The sequence below is a fragment of the Panthera onca genome, chromosome C1 (genome assembly GCF_046562875.1).
Source record: "Panthera onca isolate mPanOnc1 chromosome C1, mPanOnc1 haplotype 2, whole genome shotgun sequence".
Taxonomy (NCBI): domain Eukaryota; kingdom Metazoa; phylum Chordata; class Mammalia; order Carnivora; family Felidae; genus Panthera; species Panthera onca.
In genome coordinates this window covers 171,150,736-171,168,438 of record NC_138346.1, presented here as the reverse complement: position 1 = coordinate 171,168,438, position 17,703 = coordinate 171,150,736, and the positions used below count along the sequence as shown (strand labels likewise).

General features: G+C 37.9%; 1 protein-coding gene across 2 annotated transcripts in view; it reads right to left on the bottom strand.

Moving 5' to 3' along the window:
• Positions 1–16,187, bottom strand: part of TM2D1 (TM2 domain containing 1) — a 50,619-nt gene extending 34,432 nt beyond the window's left edge. Inside the window, exons 1-2 of one of the 2 annotated variants that reach the window (XM_078451848.2) lie at positions 15,984–16,187; positions 13,931–14,004 (exon numbers count right to left, since the gene is read on the bottom strand). In XM_078451848.2, coding sequence (XP_078307974.2) covers positions 13,931–14,004; positions 15,984–16,150 — 241 coding nt within the window. In that variant the 5' untranslated portion in view covers positions 16,151–16,187. The remainder of the gene's footprint in view (positions 1–13,930; positions 14,005–15,983) is intronic. The other variant, XM_078451847.2, reaches the window with a different exon arrangement.
• Positions 16,188–17,703: the final 1,516 nt, after the last annotated feature.

Genomic DNA, 17,703 nt, shown 5'->3' with positions numbered 1-17,703 from the left:
AAAAGGCAGAAAAAAAAGCAAGAAACCACTGTGTTTTTCTCTGCAGGAAAGGTATGTAATTATGCTTAAGACTAGCAAAAAAACACAAGGAAATATAAAATTATAACAAACCACATCCCAATATAATATCTGACATGAGACTTTAGATAGGAATACCTAAATGTATATATACATGTACAAGATAAAGAATATGATACAGTGGTCTTAACACAAACATGTAAGAATTGTCACATCGGGTTAGATGCATGACCCATCTACTCTAATCTCTCACCTCTGACAAAGGTGACAAGAATTGCACAGTATTATTGCCCTTTACTTTATCTGTAGGGTAAAGAATACTTCTCAAATTTTTGTTAGTAACTCATTGGGTAATTCATTAAATTTAATATGATCTGATTTTGTATTTCCAGTTTATATCAACTCTTGCAGAAGACAGTTTTCATAAACTAAGATTATTTTCATTTATTCTAAATAGATTATTTATTCTATTTTTAAAAATTAATTTGTTTATTAAGTAATCTCTATGCCCAATGTGGGGCTTGAACTCATAACCCCCAGATCAAGAGTTGAATGCTCTGAGGCTCAGTTGGCTAAGTGTCTGACTCTTTATTTATTTTTTTAATTTTTGAAAGAGAGAGAGACAGAGTGCAAGCAGGGGAGAGACAGAGAGAGAGGAAGACAATAGAATCTGAAGCAGGGTCCAGGATCTGAGCTGTCAACACAGAGCCCGATTCAGGGCTTAAACCCACAAAAAATGAGGTCATGACCTGAGCTGAAGTTGGATGCTTAACTGACTGAGCTCCCAGGCTCTTGACTCTTGTCTGACTCTTGATTTCAGCTCAGGTCATGATCCCAGGGTCATGGGATTGAGCCCCGGGTCAAGCTCTGCACTGAGCATGGAGCCTGCTTGAGATTCTCTCTGTCTCTCTCTGTCTCTCTCTCTCTGCCCCTCTCCCCTGCTTATGTGGTCTCTCTCTCTCTAAAAAATAAAAGAGTTGCATGCTCTATGGACTGAGCCAGGTAGGTGCCCCCCTGGGTTATTTTAAATGTATTTGTTTCTCTATTCCCTCCAGGAATTGATGTAATATACCACTTCAGCATTTAACATTTTTGATCTTTACTTATACACCAGATGACATAATAAGAGGAAGTAATACTTACAGAGCTTACTATGTGCTAGGCAGACACTGTCCTGAAACCTTTATAGCCTCATTGTGTAAAGAACAAGAACTTTGGGATGTGAATGACCTATCTGTGCATTGCCTCTTTCAGAACTTTGGGTTCCTGGTAGATAAAAATAGCACCAAGATCATCTATGTCATAGGACTATTGTGGGGACTAAATATGATATAAAGTACCTAGTACAAAGCACAGCATAGTGTAGTTATTTGCTAAATGTTAATGCCTTTTCCACCTTCACCATTCCTGATTAAAAGGTACTAAGGTTTTTAGGCTAGTTTCAGTAATTGCTTATCTCTATGTTTAGGATCAATAATTACACTTTTTGTTTTTGTTTTTGTTTTTTCAGAAAATGAAAATCGAATCTTGTATAATAGTCTAAAAGAGACCCTAGAGTTTTATCATGAGAGGAAAATGGTATTCATTTTCTGTCTACATTATAATTATCTTATGATTTCCAACAAATCATTGTCCTTTTTTAGGCCAGAGTAGTACACTGAGAAAATGACGTTAGAAAAAAATGTATAATGACTTTGCACACTTTTGTTGGGCTATTGAAAGTTCAAACTATGTCACCCATAAACTTAATTTATTTAATGTATTCAAATTTCCAAAACAAGGTCTTACACTAAAAGCCACAGATTCAGTATAACTGAGAACCATTTAAACAAGCAAAAAAAGTAATAAAATGAAGGGAAGAGTTGAGAGTGAAGAAATAATATACAGCTGACTCTTGAAAAACACTGATTTGAACTGCACAGGTATACTTATATGTGGATTTTTTTTTCAATAAATACAGTACTGTAAAATATACTTTCCTTATGATACTCTTTTTTTATTAAAATGTAGTTTAATGTTTATTTATTTTTAAGAGAGAGAAAGAACACAAGCAGAGGAGGGGCAGATAGAAAGGGAGACATAGAATCTGAAGCAGGCTCCAGGCTCCAAGCTGTCACCATGGAGCTGATATGGGGCTTGAACTCATGAACTGCAAGATCATGACCTCAGCCAAAGTTGGATACTTAACTGACTGAGCCACCCAGGCACCCCTCCTTATAATATTTTTAATAACAGTCTTTTCTCTAGCTTACTTTATGTAAGAATACAGTATAGAATAATATAATATACAAAGTATGTGTTAATCTACTGTTATTGATAAATCTTCCAGTCAACAGTAGGCTATTAGTAGTTAAGTTTTGGAGGAATCAAAAGTCACAGATTTTTTATTGCACAGGGGTCAGCTCCCCTAACCCTTGCACCGTTCAAGGGTCAACTTTACTAGGAAACAAGAAAGAGAAGACATTGTAATTGGGCCACAAATTTGGGTCAGAGCTTCTTGGCAGTTAAGACAAAAAGCTTTATAGAGCTCTTGTGATATAATTGAAAGAAAGCATTCCAATTCACCTCTGAGCAACCGTGGGAACTTGGTTTGTTTGGTTCATGATCCAAGAGAAACACAGAGAAAGTCCTCAATAAGAACTTTTACAAAACAGGGGTGCCTGGATGGCTCAGTTGGTTGAGCATCTGACTCTCAATTTCAGCTCAGATCATGATCTCATGGTTCATGAGTTTGAGCCCGCTTTGGGCTGACAGTGCAGAGCCTGCCTCGGATCCTCTGTTTCCCTCTCTCTCTGCCCCTCCTCTGTTTGCTCTCTCTCTCTCTCTCAAGATAAATAAATAAATTTTTTTTTAAAAAAAGAACTTCTTTTACAAAACATAGAGGCTTTCCACACAGCCATTTCTTGACTTCAGATATAAGCAAGGACTTCTAATTTACAGAGATGGGGCAAAAGTTAACAGACAATTTATACATAGCTGTTTGGATATATGCCTTGATACTGGGATAAAATGTATTGACTTTAGTGAATAAATTATTATCAATACCCTTAGGTGGTATCTCTTGAAAATCTGTCATATTAGGTCATATGTAGAGCTATATCTCAAAATTGAGATTAGCAGAGGCACCTGGATGGCTCAGTCGGTTAAGTGTCAACCCTTGACTTTGGCTCAGGTCATGATCTCATGATTCATGGGTTCAAGCCCTGTGTCGGGCTCTGTGCTGCCAGCTTAGAGCCTGGAGCCTGCTTCAGATTCTGTGTCTCCCTCTCTCTCTGCCTCTCTCCTGCTCCTGCTCTGTCTCTCTCAAAAATAAATAGGCTTTAAAAAAATTGAGATGAGCAAATGTCTGAAATGCTAATATATATTCTACATTACTGACTGAAAGGAGATCATTATACTCTATTTCAATGACCAAGAGCAATTTTGCTCCCCAGGGGACATTTGCCAATGTCTGAAGACACTTTTGGTTGTCACCTCTGGGGAGCTGCTACTGGCACCTAGGGCGTAGAGGCCAAGGATGCTCCTAAACATCCTACAATGCATAAAACATGCTCCTCACAACAAAGAATTACCTAATCTGAAACATCAATAATCCCAAGGTTGAGAAACCCTGCTTTAGACCAATGGGTCTTCAAAAAACTTTGCTCACACACTCCCTTAAGTAGCTTTCTACAACTAGGTATATTCCCTTACACATTTTTAAGTTGATACCTAAAGTTTTTCATCATGGACTTAAATGGTTGGAAAGAATATAATTTCCGGCAGATTATAAACACTGCCATTAAAATTTAAATGTTATAGCACTTTTACAATGGAATCTAAATACCACAGCATTTTTTTTCCTTTTTTTAAAATATAGTTTGTTGTCAAATTGGCTTACTTACAACACCCAGTGACTCATCCCAACAAGTGCCCTCCTCAATGCCCATCACCAATTTTCCCCTCCCCCAGCCACCCTCAGTTTGTTCTCTGTATTTAAGAGTCACTTGTAAATACCACAGCAATTGAATAGCCATCCATCCAACAAAGAATAGATATGAAAGAGCTCCTCTTTAAAATTCAGAGATTTTACATCAATTTTAGGAAAAGTAAACATATAATATTTGAGGTTCTGGAATTCAATTCCTTTAAAGATACCTGTTATGGGCTGAATTATGTCCCCTGCAAAAAGATATGTGTAAGTACTAACCCTTAGTACCTCAGAGTGTGACCTTATTTGGAAATAGGGTCTCTGCAGATTTAACCAAATTAAAATAAGGTCATTAGGGTGGGTCCTAATCTAAGAAGACTGCTGTCCTTATAAATAGGGGAAATTACATGCATACATACACACAGGGAGAAGATAATATGAAGACATACAGGGAGAATGCTACTGAAGACAGAAGCAGAGACCAGACCTATGCAGTTACAAGTCAGGGAAAGCCAACGACTGCCAGCCACCACAGCAGGTCAGAAGAGGGAAGGAAACTTGCCACCCAGAGTTTGAGAAGCCGCCCTGCTGACACCTTGATTTCAGATTTCTAGCCTCCAGAACCGAGACAGTAAATGTCTGTTGTTTTAGGCCATCTAGTCTGTAACACTCTGTTATAACAGCCCTAGGAAACTAATTCAACAATTATAACCTGTTTACCTCTTGGATCGCTCTGTCTACCTCCAGGAGTACATGTACAAGAGTTTCGGCATCAGACATATAAATCAAAGAGATGTCTGGTTTAAAAAGTTACTTTTTTGCTTTGAAGAGGACTGTTCTACCTTCAAAAGAAGTGATCTGCAAGGAATCGATAAACACAAGTTTTTCCTCAAAATGTGCCTTTAAATTTTTTTAAATCCTCAAAGTAGTAAGTTCTGGATTGGCTGTGCCATAAACAGAATTCTACTGATAAATTTTGGATAATTTTCCTCTAAATGTATTACCTTGCCCTTACTTGCTCAGTTTGAAGCTGTCACTTTCTTGTCTTACATACAGCCTTGTGAGATTTTCCTGCAGACTATCTAAAGTCAGGTCTTAAAGAGATAGTTGCAATGCAAAACACTGTAATTATGATTCCAGTCGGGATTATTGTCCAATACACCTTCCCTAATGCACTGTTTTTAGCAATGACAGTTTCCTGTACATTTTAAAAGATCAAACATTTATAGGTGAGTTGTAAAAATGCCTCATAAAAATATTAAATAGTAAGAAATCATACTTTTCCATTTTCAGTTAGATACTATTTTTTGAACTCCCGTATTCTGACAATTTTAGTTTTCAATGATATTTTATCACTTCTACTATAAGAAAGGATTTGTATTTGACATGAGACATATATAAGAAAAAATGCCCAATGCTCCAGGTTCAGAACCTTAGGAAAGCTAACAACAGTGGAAAGAGGAAATCACACTGCTACAGTGCTTCTAGAAATTTGAGAGAAGTATGTGAATTATTTCAAGGGATGAAAATTATGTACTTTAGTGAGAAAGGATAAGCTGTTGCTCCAAATATATAGAGAGTACATGAGAAAATAATAAATAAGAGAAACATCAATACTGACTTAATCAGAAGTCTTTAAATTGACAGAGAAATCTGGGTTTAACTACAAATTCTGTCACTTAACTAGGTTGCTCCTTTGAGCAAGTTACAAAACCTCACTAAATCTTGTGAAATGTGGATAATACTCTTATAATGCTCAAGCATATGGTGTGTAAAGCATGGTACTTGGTTAGAGGAATTGTTCAACAAGTATCAGGTTCCCCACTCTAGTAAATTAGAGAACTTCAATATTGAGAAAACTAAGAGAATGAATCTGACACGAGAAAGGAATATAACACTGTAAGTGGCTATATCACTAATGGAATTTTTTGTGTAATGAAATTAATAAATCAAAAGAAGCCTACCACCCTAGAGTTTGTTTTCACATACTTTATGATAATTTCTTTAGACCCTTATTTTTTTTAAGTAATCTCTACACCCAACATGGGGCTCAAACTCATGACTCCAAGATCCAGAGTTGCATGCTCTACTGACTGAGCCAGCTAGGTGCCTTACTGACCCTTATTTTAAAAAATCCTATAAGTAGGCATAACTTTTTTTTCTTTCACAAACATGAAAACTGAGATTCTAAAAATTTAAATAGTTGAGGCACCTGAGTGGCTTAGTCAGTTGAGTCTCCAACTCTTCATTTTGGCTCAGGTCATGATCCCAGGGTCATGGGATCCAGCCCTGTGTCAGGCTCCATCCTGAGCATGGAGCCTGCTTAAGATTCTTTCTCTCTCCCTCTGCCCCTCTCCCCCACTCACACTCCTCTCTCTCTCAAAAATAAACAAATAAAGTGGCTGTACCATCAAAAAAAAAAAAAAAAAAAGAAGTTAAATGAGTTGACAAAAGTCTTGTAAGTAGGTAAGACTCTTTAAGTCCTAGGCTAACACTCATTACTTTTTTTTTCCCCCAGTTTTAAAATTTATTATCTATTTTCATTAAGGTATTATTGGCATACAACATTATATTAGTTCCAGTTGTATAACATAAGGATTTGATATTTGTATATATTGTAAAATTATCACTACAATAAGTTAGTTAACATCCATCACTGTACATAGTTACAGAATTTTTTCTTGTGTTGAGAACTTTTAAGATCTACTCTCTTAGAACAAACTGGGTTTATGAGAGGGGAAGTGAGTGGGGTGATGGGGGAAATAGGTGAAGGGGATTAAGAGTATACTTATGATGAGCACTGAGTAATGTGTAGAATTGCTGATTCACCAGCAATTTTTGTATACCTGAAACTGATACAACACTGTATATTAGCTATACTGGAATTATAATAAAAATAATTTTAAAAATACCTACTGTCTTAACAACTATCAAATATACAGTACAGTGCTATTAACTATAGTCACTGTGTTATGCATTATATCCCATGACTTTTTTTTTTTAAGAAATATTTTAAAAAATTATTTTTATTTTAGGGGCGCCTGGGTGGCTCAGTTGGTTAAGCGTCCGACTTTGGCTCAGGTCATGATCTCACGGTTTGTGAGTTTGAGCCCTGCATCAGGCTCTGTGCTGACAGCTCAGAGCCTGGAGCCTGCTTCGGATTCTGTGTCTCTTCCTCTCTCTGCCCCTCCCCAACTTGTGCTCTGTCTCCCTATGTCTCTCAAAAACTAAAGAAAATTTTTTTTAATTTTTATTTTATACATATATATATGTATATATATATATATATATAAAACTTATTGTCAAATTGGTTTCCATACAGCATCCAGTGCTCATCCCAACAGGTGCCCTCCTCAATGCCCATCACCCACTTTCCCCTTTCCCCCACCCCCCGTCAACCCTCAGTTTGTTCTCAGTATTTAAGAGTCTCTTATGGTTTGCCTCCTTCTCTCTCTGTAACATTTCCCCCCCCTCCCCTCCCCCCTGGTCTTTTGTTAAGTTTCTCATGATCCACATATGAGTGAAAACATATGGTATCTGCTTTTTCTGCCTGACTTATTTCATTTAGCATAACACTCTCCAGTTCCATCCAAGTTGCTACAAATGGCCAGATTCCATTCTTTCTCATTGCCAAGTAGTATTCCATTGTATATATAAACCACATCTTCTTTATCCATTCGTCACTTGATAGACTTTTAGGCCCTTTCCATGATGGCTATTGTTGAAAGTGCTGCTATAAACATTGGGGTACAAGTGCCCCTATGCATCAGCACTCTTGTATCCCTTGGGTAAATTCCTAGCAGTGCTATTAATGGGTCATACAGTAGATCTATTTTTAATTTGGGGGGGAACCTCCACACTGTTTTCCAGAGTGGCTGGATCATTACTTCTTTTTATTTATTATTCTTATTTTTAATGTTTATTTATTTTTGAGAGACAGACAGACAAGCAGGGAGGGACAGAGAGAGAGGGAGACACAGAATCCAAAGGAGGCTCCAGGCTCTGAGCTGTCAGCACAGAGCCCGATGCAGGCTCAAACCCACGAACCATGAGATCATGACCTGAGCCAAAGTCGGACGCCCAACCAATTGAGCCACCCAGGCGCCCCTGCATCATTACTTCTTAATCAATACTCTTTCCAGGGGCACCTGGGTGGCTCAGTCAGTTAAGCATCCAACTTTGGCTCAGGTCATGAACTCGCGGTTCGTGAGTTTGAGCCCCACGTTGGGCTCTGTGCTGACAGCTCAGAGCCTGGAGCCTCCTTTGGATTCTGTGTCTCCCTCTCTCTGTTCCTCCCCTGCTCACACTCTGTCTCTTCTCTCTCAAAAATAAAGATTAAAAAAAAATTTAGTTTTAAATACTCTTTCCATTACACCATAATTCCTGGCTTACATTGATTTCAGAAACAAGCAAAAATAAATCAAGATGATGAGACTAAGGTAACCAGTTAACAATAAATGTTAACTGGTAGACAAAATTAAGCAACATGCTACAAACCTGAAAGCTACTTGATTCATAGCTTTTCTGTAACAAGTTTCATTCTGGCCAATGTCTACGATTTAGATGGCATCAATATAAACCAGTAGGTACACAGTATTTATCAATTGTTAAAAGTAGCACTGCTTTTTAAATGGAAAAAAATTATCAGAAATAAACAATGAAGTTTCATAACAGTCAAAAGGACTGACCTAGGGAGTAGGTGGTTTGGGATCCTACTCTGGTTAACATCATGCCTCTGGACTATAATCTTGATCTGTCAGATTTAAGGATCAAAACCTGATCTAAGGATCCTGTACTGAAAAAGAAAATGCTATAAAGGCATTACTTAGGGTCATTTGATAAAATTAGAATACAGATGATAAAGTATATGTATTAATATTAAATTTACTGAAATTTACAACTGGAATATCTCTATTCTTAGGAAAAACGCGCAAACATAGGGGCAAAATACATACAAATGCAGAGAGACAGAGACTGAGCACACATGAACACAAAATGAGAAAGCAAGAAGAATAATGTGTTAACAACTGGTGAGTATGGGCAAAGGACGTATGGGTGTTCTTTGTACTACTCTTCTTGCAAGTTTGCTGTAAGCTTGAAATTATCTCCAAATAAGAAGTCGAACAATAACATACTCTTTGCATAACTAATTTATGGTGAAGTTAGGGTTAATAGTTATCCATTAGGGCAGAATAGGAACTATAAGAGAGCACGAGGGGGCTTTTGGTATGTGGATAATGTTTGTTGATTTGGAAATACAAATGTGGTCAGTTTGAGAATCATTTGAGGTACCCTTATGTGTACTTTCCTATAAATACGTTTCAATAAAAACTTAAGAACATAAAGAAGACCTGCCAAAGGATCAGAGCAAAATTTCCTAGAGATGGAGTCAGATGTAGTTCACTGATCAGAAAACTGAAAACACCTGGGGCACCTGAGTGGCTCTGTCAGCTGAGTGTCTGACTCTTGATTTCGGTTCAGGTCATAATCCCAGGGTTGTGGGATCAAGCCCTATGTTGGCCTCCAAGCTGAGCGTGGAGCCTGCTGAAGATTCTCCCTCTCTCTCTCTCTCCCCCTCCCACTCTGCCCCTCTCCCTGGCTCATGCAAGCACACTCTCGCTCTAAAATAAAAAAATTCATGGTGCCTGGTGGTTCAGTTGGTTAAATATCCAACTTCGGCACAGGTTATGATCTCCTACTTCTGTGAGTTAGGACCCCACATCAGGCTCTCTGCTGTCAGTGTGGAGCCTGCTTCAGACCCTCTGTCTCCCTCCCTCTGCCCTCCTCCTGCTTGTGCACTCTCTCTCTCTCTCTCAAACATTTAAAATGTTTTTAAATAAAAAAATTTTAAAAAATTGAAAACAGTTGCTTATGTAAGTCTGTATAATCTAGACAGAACACTCTTTGAAGGCAGAAATTTTGTCTTCTTTCATACATCATCGATATCACCTGGTGGAAGCCTGCCATGTAAAAATTTCTCAATAAATACAGTAAATAATTTCTCAAATAATAAATATCCTATAATTTTCATTAAGGTTAATTGTTTTGATCCATTTATTTTAATCAGTTATTATTTATTACAAATAATTTCTCAATAAATAAATATGCTTGTTAGTTGGCATTGTCTGAGAACATTTTTAAAATTTTTAAACGTTTATTTATTTTTGAGAGAGAGAGAGAGGGAGAGAGAGAAAAGTGTGAATGGAGGAGGGGCAGAGAGAAAGTGGAAGACACAGAATCCAAAGCAGGGTACAGGCTCCGAGCTGTCAGCACAGAGCCCGATGCCAGGCTGGAACTCACGAACTGCGAGATCATGACCTGAGCTGAAGTTGGACGCTTAATGGACTGAGCTACCCAGGCAGCAACCCCCACCCCACCCCCGTTTTTTTGTGTTGTTGTTGTTTTTTTATTGTAAGAGTTTATTTGAACAAAAATCAATTCAAATTGGGCAGTACCAACCCAGAAGTGGTTACAGTGCTTTGCCCCACCCGTAGGAGGTAGTTAAAAGATTTCTACAGAGAATTAGTGGAAGCAAAGCAAGGAAATTATTTGATTGGCTATACCTTAAGAATTTATCTTATTTGGAAAGGTCTAACTGACTTTTTGTGATTGGTTGGCCTCAGTTCCTTTTTTTTTTTTTTTTTAAACTTAAGTATATAGCTGACACACAATGTTATAGGAGTTTCAGGTGTATAACATAGCTATTAGACAAGTCTGTACATTATGCTATGCTAGTAAGTGTCGCCACCATCTGTTCCATACAATGCTATTATAATACCATGATTTCCCTTTGTTGTATTTGTCATCCCTGTGACTTAATTCATTCCATAAATGGAAGCCTGTGTCTCTAACTGGGAACCATTTTAAGATCACATTAGTTTACTGTCACAGTTGAATTATTTTGTCTTTGGTCTCAATCCCTCTATCTTGAAACTCCCCTCTTTGTAAAACATTGTTCTTATTCATACCTACTCAAAAAGTACTGGTGAAGAAAATTAAACTGAGTTTGAGGATTCTGTAATAGTCCTTCACATACACAGTGAAAAAAGAGGAAAAAGAGTCTTGGCTGGAGGAGGAGAGAAATCACGTCACTCACATGTTCCACAACTCCAATATTGTTCTCCTGCTCATCAGTTCCATGGTAGGACCCAAAAACATGTTTCCAGGGTAATTTTGATGTCCTCTCTGATCAGGACTTAGAAGTATTTCACCAGGACTACTTTACTAGCTTTTGTGCGTTTTAAAATGGCAATTAAAAGAAACTTCCTGTAGGGGCACCTGGGTGGCTCAGTGGGTTAAGCTTCCAACTTTGGCTCAGGTCATGAACTCGCAGTTTGTGACTTCGAGCCCCACATCAGGCTCTGTGCTGAAAGCTTGCTGTTTCGGATTCTGTGTCTCCCTCTCTCTCTCTCTGCCCCTCCTCTGCTCATGCTCTGTCTCTGTCTCTCAAAAATAAATAAATGTTAAAAAAAAAAAAAAAAAAAGAAACTTCCTGTAGACAGCCAGCCTCAGGAGTGTTGGGCTGGTATGGTACCATCTATCCCAGCTCTCAGCTAGATAACCTGAGAGTTATCTAGCTCTCAGATAGAGAGATAACAAATTGTACCTCCATATGCAGAAGCCCCGTGACTCGTATTTGTCTAAAAAACTTTACTTTCTTTTTAAAATTATAATGATTTAAAATCATTTATTAATCTACTTTTGTTCTCACATTCAGTAAGGCACTTGGTTTATTCTCTCCATATGAATAATCGTATCATTCCCTTATACAGAAAGTCTTCCTTTTACTTTCCCGTAACTCTCCACTTACATCAGCCACGACAGTACCATAATACCTCCAAGTCTTTTTACTTTCTAGTAGTCTGATCATTTTTGCACGTTTATAAACTTACTTATCAATATTTGCACAAGTGGATTCAAACTTATTTTATGCAAGATACACCTAAATGGAGGTCAAAGCTCTTTGGGGCAGAAACTATTCCTTTTAGTTGCATAATTTCCTTCAAAATCCTCATACCTGCAAAGAATCATACAGGCTAGGGGCACCTGGGTGGCTCAGGTGGTTAAGCACCCGACTGATTTCAGCTCAGGTCATGATCTCACAGTTCCTGAGATCGCACCCCATGCTGATAGTGCAAAGCCTGCCTGCTTCTTAATTTAGTTAGATACCTGAGTCACAATAGTATTCACAGATTTCTAACATCTTTCATATAAATGGTTAAGTATCTTGAAAGCTGAGTCTTCTTTATACACATTTACTCTATTGTCTGTGTTCCAAAAGCGTAATATAAGACAGAACTGTAAAACAGGCAAATCCGAGTATACTTCTAAATTAACTAAAAAAAGGATTCCTTATAAAGTCCCTTTAACACATCTAAATTAATGTATACATGTTAAGCAATATCTGCTATACAAATCATACATATATATAAATAACCTACAAATTATATATATACATATAACGGTTTATATGGTAAAATTTCACTACTTCAAAGTAGTAGCTAAATGCCATTTATAAAAGTTTAACACAACTTATTTACGAATATCTTTGTTGGTAATATAGGGCTAGTAGTGTGCCAAAATATAAAGATATAAAAAGATAAAAGAAGATCTGCTTTTTAAAATATATACAAATTCAGAGGTGCCCGGGTGGCTCAGTCAGTTAAGATTCTGACTCTTGGTTTCAGCTCAGGTCATGATCTCATGCTTCGTGAGTTTGAGCCCGACATCTGGCTCTGCACTGACAGTGTGGAGCCTGCTTGGAATTCTGTCTCCCTCTCTCTGCCCCCACCCCACTGGCACTGTCTGTCTCTCTCAAAATAAATAAATAAACTTTATTAAAAATGAAAAAAATAAACTTTATTAAAAAATAAAAAATAAAATAAAATATATACAAATTCATAATCAAGGGGTGAATTACCTGAATATGCTGAAAAGCATGAAAGTTTTCTGCTGTAAGGAAATAATTCCTTTAATCTCATTTTTACATGAGTTTAAGAGATTTTACTTACAAAGAAAACATCAATTACTGGCTTACTTCCTACCTAATACATAAAATAATCAGTATATATTCAATAAATGTTCTTTTCTCAAAATAATACCATGTAACGGCCATCATTATGTACCATGTCAAAAAAGGTTAAATAGTTCCAACATACATCTTCCTCCCTTCCAACATATACCTCTTTGGAACAAAAGACTAAACAGAATAATTTATTAGTTCTTATCTGGCATTCCACATATTTTAGAGTAACAGAAGCTCCCCAAAATCAGTACGCTGAGGGTGTGATCTATTATCAAAACATCTCTATAAAAAATACTAAAGGGGTGCCTGGGTGGCTCAGTTGGTTAAACCTCTGACTTCAGCTCAGGTCATGATCTTATAGTTTGTGAGTTCAAGTCCCGCATCAGGCTCTGTGCTGACAGTCCAGAGCCTGGAGCCTGCTTCAGATTCTGTGTCTCCCTCTCTCTGCCCCTCCCCCACTCGTGCTCTGTCTCTGTCTCTCAAAAATAAATATTAAAAAAATTAAAAAAAGAAAATACTAGAAAAAAAATACTGATACATTGTTAAACTCCTAACTATACTGTTTTCATAATTAGCATGTACCTAAGTATATTTCACAAATACATAATATGGGTGATATAGCTTCTTATTGGAACTTACTGGGCTAAAAGTCTCATTTCAAGTTCTTTTCAAGTAATGAAAAATCTAACTTAAAAAGCATCTTTGCATACATAGCTTGGTAAATAAGAAAGAAAGCTGATTTTAAAGGTTTAAAAAAAATGAATGAAAATATAAAACTCCCAATTCATATAACTAAGAATAACATTCTTCTTGAATTAAACCCCTAGCCAGTTCTCCAATTTTAAGCTGTTCTGGAAACTGAATAATGTGATTAACTCAAGAAAAAGCACATATTTATGACTTTCAGTGATCATACATTGATTTATGAAATAACGTTTTAAAAATTATTTTTAAAAACATGTTTCTGGAAGTCTTACCATGAGCCGTATAATTTGTACAGTTAACTGGTTCTTGTGTAGCATCATTTATTTTTGGATCTTTACAAATATATGTGAGAATAGTTAAGGAAATATGAATGACATTCCAACACAAACCATTATTATCTTCTCTTTAATATCTTGTATTATATACTCATGTTCACATTCACATGTAAAGAAAGGCTGTTACTTGGTCCACAGCAACAAGCACAACCACAAATATACTTTTAGGGTCACTAAATAAAAATTGAACATTAATTTATTACAGGAAAAGTATATTAACTTAATACATATTAAAAGCTCTAACAAAGGATGCCATCCTTAAACAACATAAGTCAAGGTTCAACCACAAAGCATAAAAGAAAAAGGAAAATCTTTACCAAATTATTCTAAGAGTGCTTTAGGTTAAAAAAAAAAACCAGTTTCCAGATATTTGCCTGAACTAATTTATGGGGTCCCATTGTATTTATTGTCACATCTGTAACTTCATGTAACAAATAACCCTGTGAGGTAAATTCTATTATTCCCACCTTTCAGAAGCACAAACTGAGGCTCAAAGTTTGAGAGACATATCCAAAGTCATGTAAGTGATAAGGAGTAAAATCGGGTTTCCTGATTCCAAGCCTAGAGCACTTTCCATCAGACTGTAGGGAAGATAGGTCTTCTAGGTGTGTCTACATGGTCCGCCCAACAGGATTTCAAGCTTTTGAAAACAGGTGTAAGTATAACTGTCCTTTAACAGATGTCCAAAACACCTGTGCGCGACTTTTGTTTCCAAAATACTTTGACACTGAGATGGGATAAGGTGTTCACAGGATGTCTCTAGAAACAGAGAACCTACGGACACCTGTTTAAGGTTTTTGAAACACTACTGGAAACCCAACTTCATGAGGAATAACAGACATTTTCCCATTATCATCACCAAATGCTCAGCCATTTCTCTCTAGGGTTCAAGTCGTACAACTCTTCATACCATCTAATTATTTTCTTGCGCAGAACCATTCTGACATCTTTGCCAAAAAAAGACTCAATTACTAGGTCAGTGATTCTCAAACTCCAAGCATAAGGGTATTCAACAAATTAGAGCTATTATGTAAACATCTAATAATGGCTGCCTCTCCCCAACTCACATGAAAATACTATAGAATTTCCGTAATTTAAAAATTTTGTCTAGTAGAATCTTTCCTATATTTCTGGCCTCTGTTATTAATTTTTCTGTTCTACAATTTGTATAAAACGATCTAATATTGTACAAAAATGGCTATTTTGACTGTAACTCCCATTTCATACTGTTCCTCCCTTTATCAGAGCTACTACAAAGAGAGCCACTTAACCCCCGCAACCTGTTTTCTCATCTGTAAATAAATAACGCAGATAGTCCCTACTATGTGCCAGGGGTTGTTCTATGTGACTCACTTGCACTCACTTATTACAACAGACTTTTAAATTGGTACCATTGTTATCTACATTTTCACTCAAGAGAAAACAGAGTTCAGATCATCTGCCCACGGTTACAAGACAGAGCAGGAATTTGCCCCCAACAGTCCAGCATCTCACGGAGTTTTAGAATGATGTAAGGCAATACACAGAGTTAATGATAAATGGGCGACATACACTGGCTTAATCGTTATTAACTACTTGTCTCCTCCCTCCTCAAGTCAGCAAACTTCTGGGGTAGAGCCTATCAATCGTTTTATTACTAGTGCCTAAAACAGACTTGGCACATTTCAGGATCTAGGTGTTGGTTGAACAAATAAGCTCGCCGGTAAAAACAAAACAAAAATAAACTAAAACTAAAACTAGGTAGTTCAGAAAAGGAAGGGCCAAAAATCAGTAAAATCCCAAGAAAATCACACAGGATGACCGCTGTCCTTCCCACACCCACATCTCTTTTCACCTCCCGGAGCCCGTCGATCATTAGAAGCCACAAGTCACCGATCCCTTCAGCACAACCCTGGCCCGTATGGAGGACCGCAACCCACTCGCAACCCCTAATCTACCTAGCCCCCAAGGCAAGGTTGCGGGGGGTGGGGGGGGTCCTCACAGAGGATATTGTCCCAATTTGAGGTCCTCGCACTTAAGCGTCTCCTCCCCGCCAGCGGCGGCGATGGCAGCAGCTCCCCAAGGTTCCGTGGTGACTGACACGAACCACAGGACACCCAGGAGCTGGGCGGCCACCGTCTCCTGCGCAGCCGGCCTGGAGGGCCAGGCGGCCGCCATGCTGCGACCAGCAAGTCCCCCACCTCTTCCGCTTCCGTCTTTGCTTAGGCGGGGGCGGGAGAAGGGCGGAAGGAGCGAGGCTCTTAAAGGGACCTTGTCTTAGCCGGAGGCAGGTTCTTGTCTGTACAGGGCAGGGCATTTATCTGGAAGAGCTTTGATTTGTCTTTGAGATCCCGGAGAAGAAGGTTCGCTTTGAGAATCCGAGGCCGTGCATCCACTGCTTCCTCCCGAGCTAACACTGCTTTGACTTTTCCGTCTACAGATGTGCCCGCGGCGCCCAGCGATTTGCTAAGCGCTTTACAGACATTATCTCGGTTGGTTCTGGTAGGATTTGGGTTTACAGATAAGGAGCCAGGCTCCAAGACGCTAAAAACCATGTCGACGTTAGTTATTGAATTGGAGTCAAATTGATGTTTGCCCGATTTCAGAAATCTGTTCTCTTACTGTTATGATATAATGACTTGCCTGTTCGCTTAGAGAAGAATTTGTGGAAGGCTCTTACACAGAACTTAAGGACTCCATAACAAAAATAGGCATTACACTTTTATTTTTAGTAGTGGACATTTATGCGAGAGGGCCTATAGGAAAAGGAGTTTAAAGATTTTACGACTACACCAAGTAAAGTTGGAATTTTTTTCCCCTCCAGCTCTACCTTCTAAATTTTTATATATTCTAAAAGTTCTGTAGTGGGCCTATCTTTTATACTGGGCAATACGTTTACTTTTTTAGTGAAAGCTTAAGCCGTTTTATCTAACGTAACAATATTTGAATTTGATGCCTCCTCATTCACAGTAGCACTGGTTTTGAAGAATTGAGTTCTGCAGTGATTCTCAAGTATTAGGGAGCATCAGAGTTACCTGGAAGATTTGTTAAAACACCAAGGATGGACCCATTCTCAAGTTTCTGATTCTGAAATTCTAGGGTGGGCCAGGATAATTTGCATTTCTAACGAATTTCCAACAGATGCTGAGATTGCTAGTCCAGAGACTACACTTGGAGAAGCATGGGATAATATATTATGAGAAGTGTCATTTTGGAATAGGAGGACATGAAATTATTTGCAGTAATATTTTAGTATTGTAACAACATTGAAAATTTTTCTTAAACCAACTTTTCAGCATTACTATGCTATTTTTATTTCCTTAAAGATTTTATTTAAGTCCTCTCTAAACCCAAGGTGGGGCTCGAACCTGAAATCCAGAGATCAAGAGACCATGCTTCACTGACTGACCCGGCCAGGTGCCCCTCAGTTGTTTTTAAATTAAAATATTTATGCTTATTTAAGTGATAAGAAATTTGAAATTTACTAGTTCATTTTTTTTAATGTTTATTTTGGGGAGGGGGGACAACCCAGGGAGGGGCAGAGGATCTGAAATGGGCTCTGCACTGACAGCAGTGAGCCCTTTGTGGGGCTCGAACTCACAAACCTCCTGACACCAAAGTCAGACACTCAACCGACTGAGCCACCCAGGTGCCCCTTTACTAGTTCAATTTTTAAACTTAACTTTTTTTAAGTGGACTTCTTTCTTTTTTCTCTCTTTACTTCCACTATC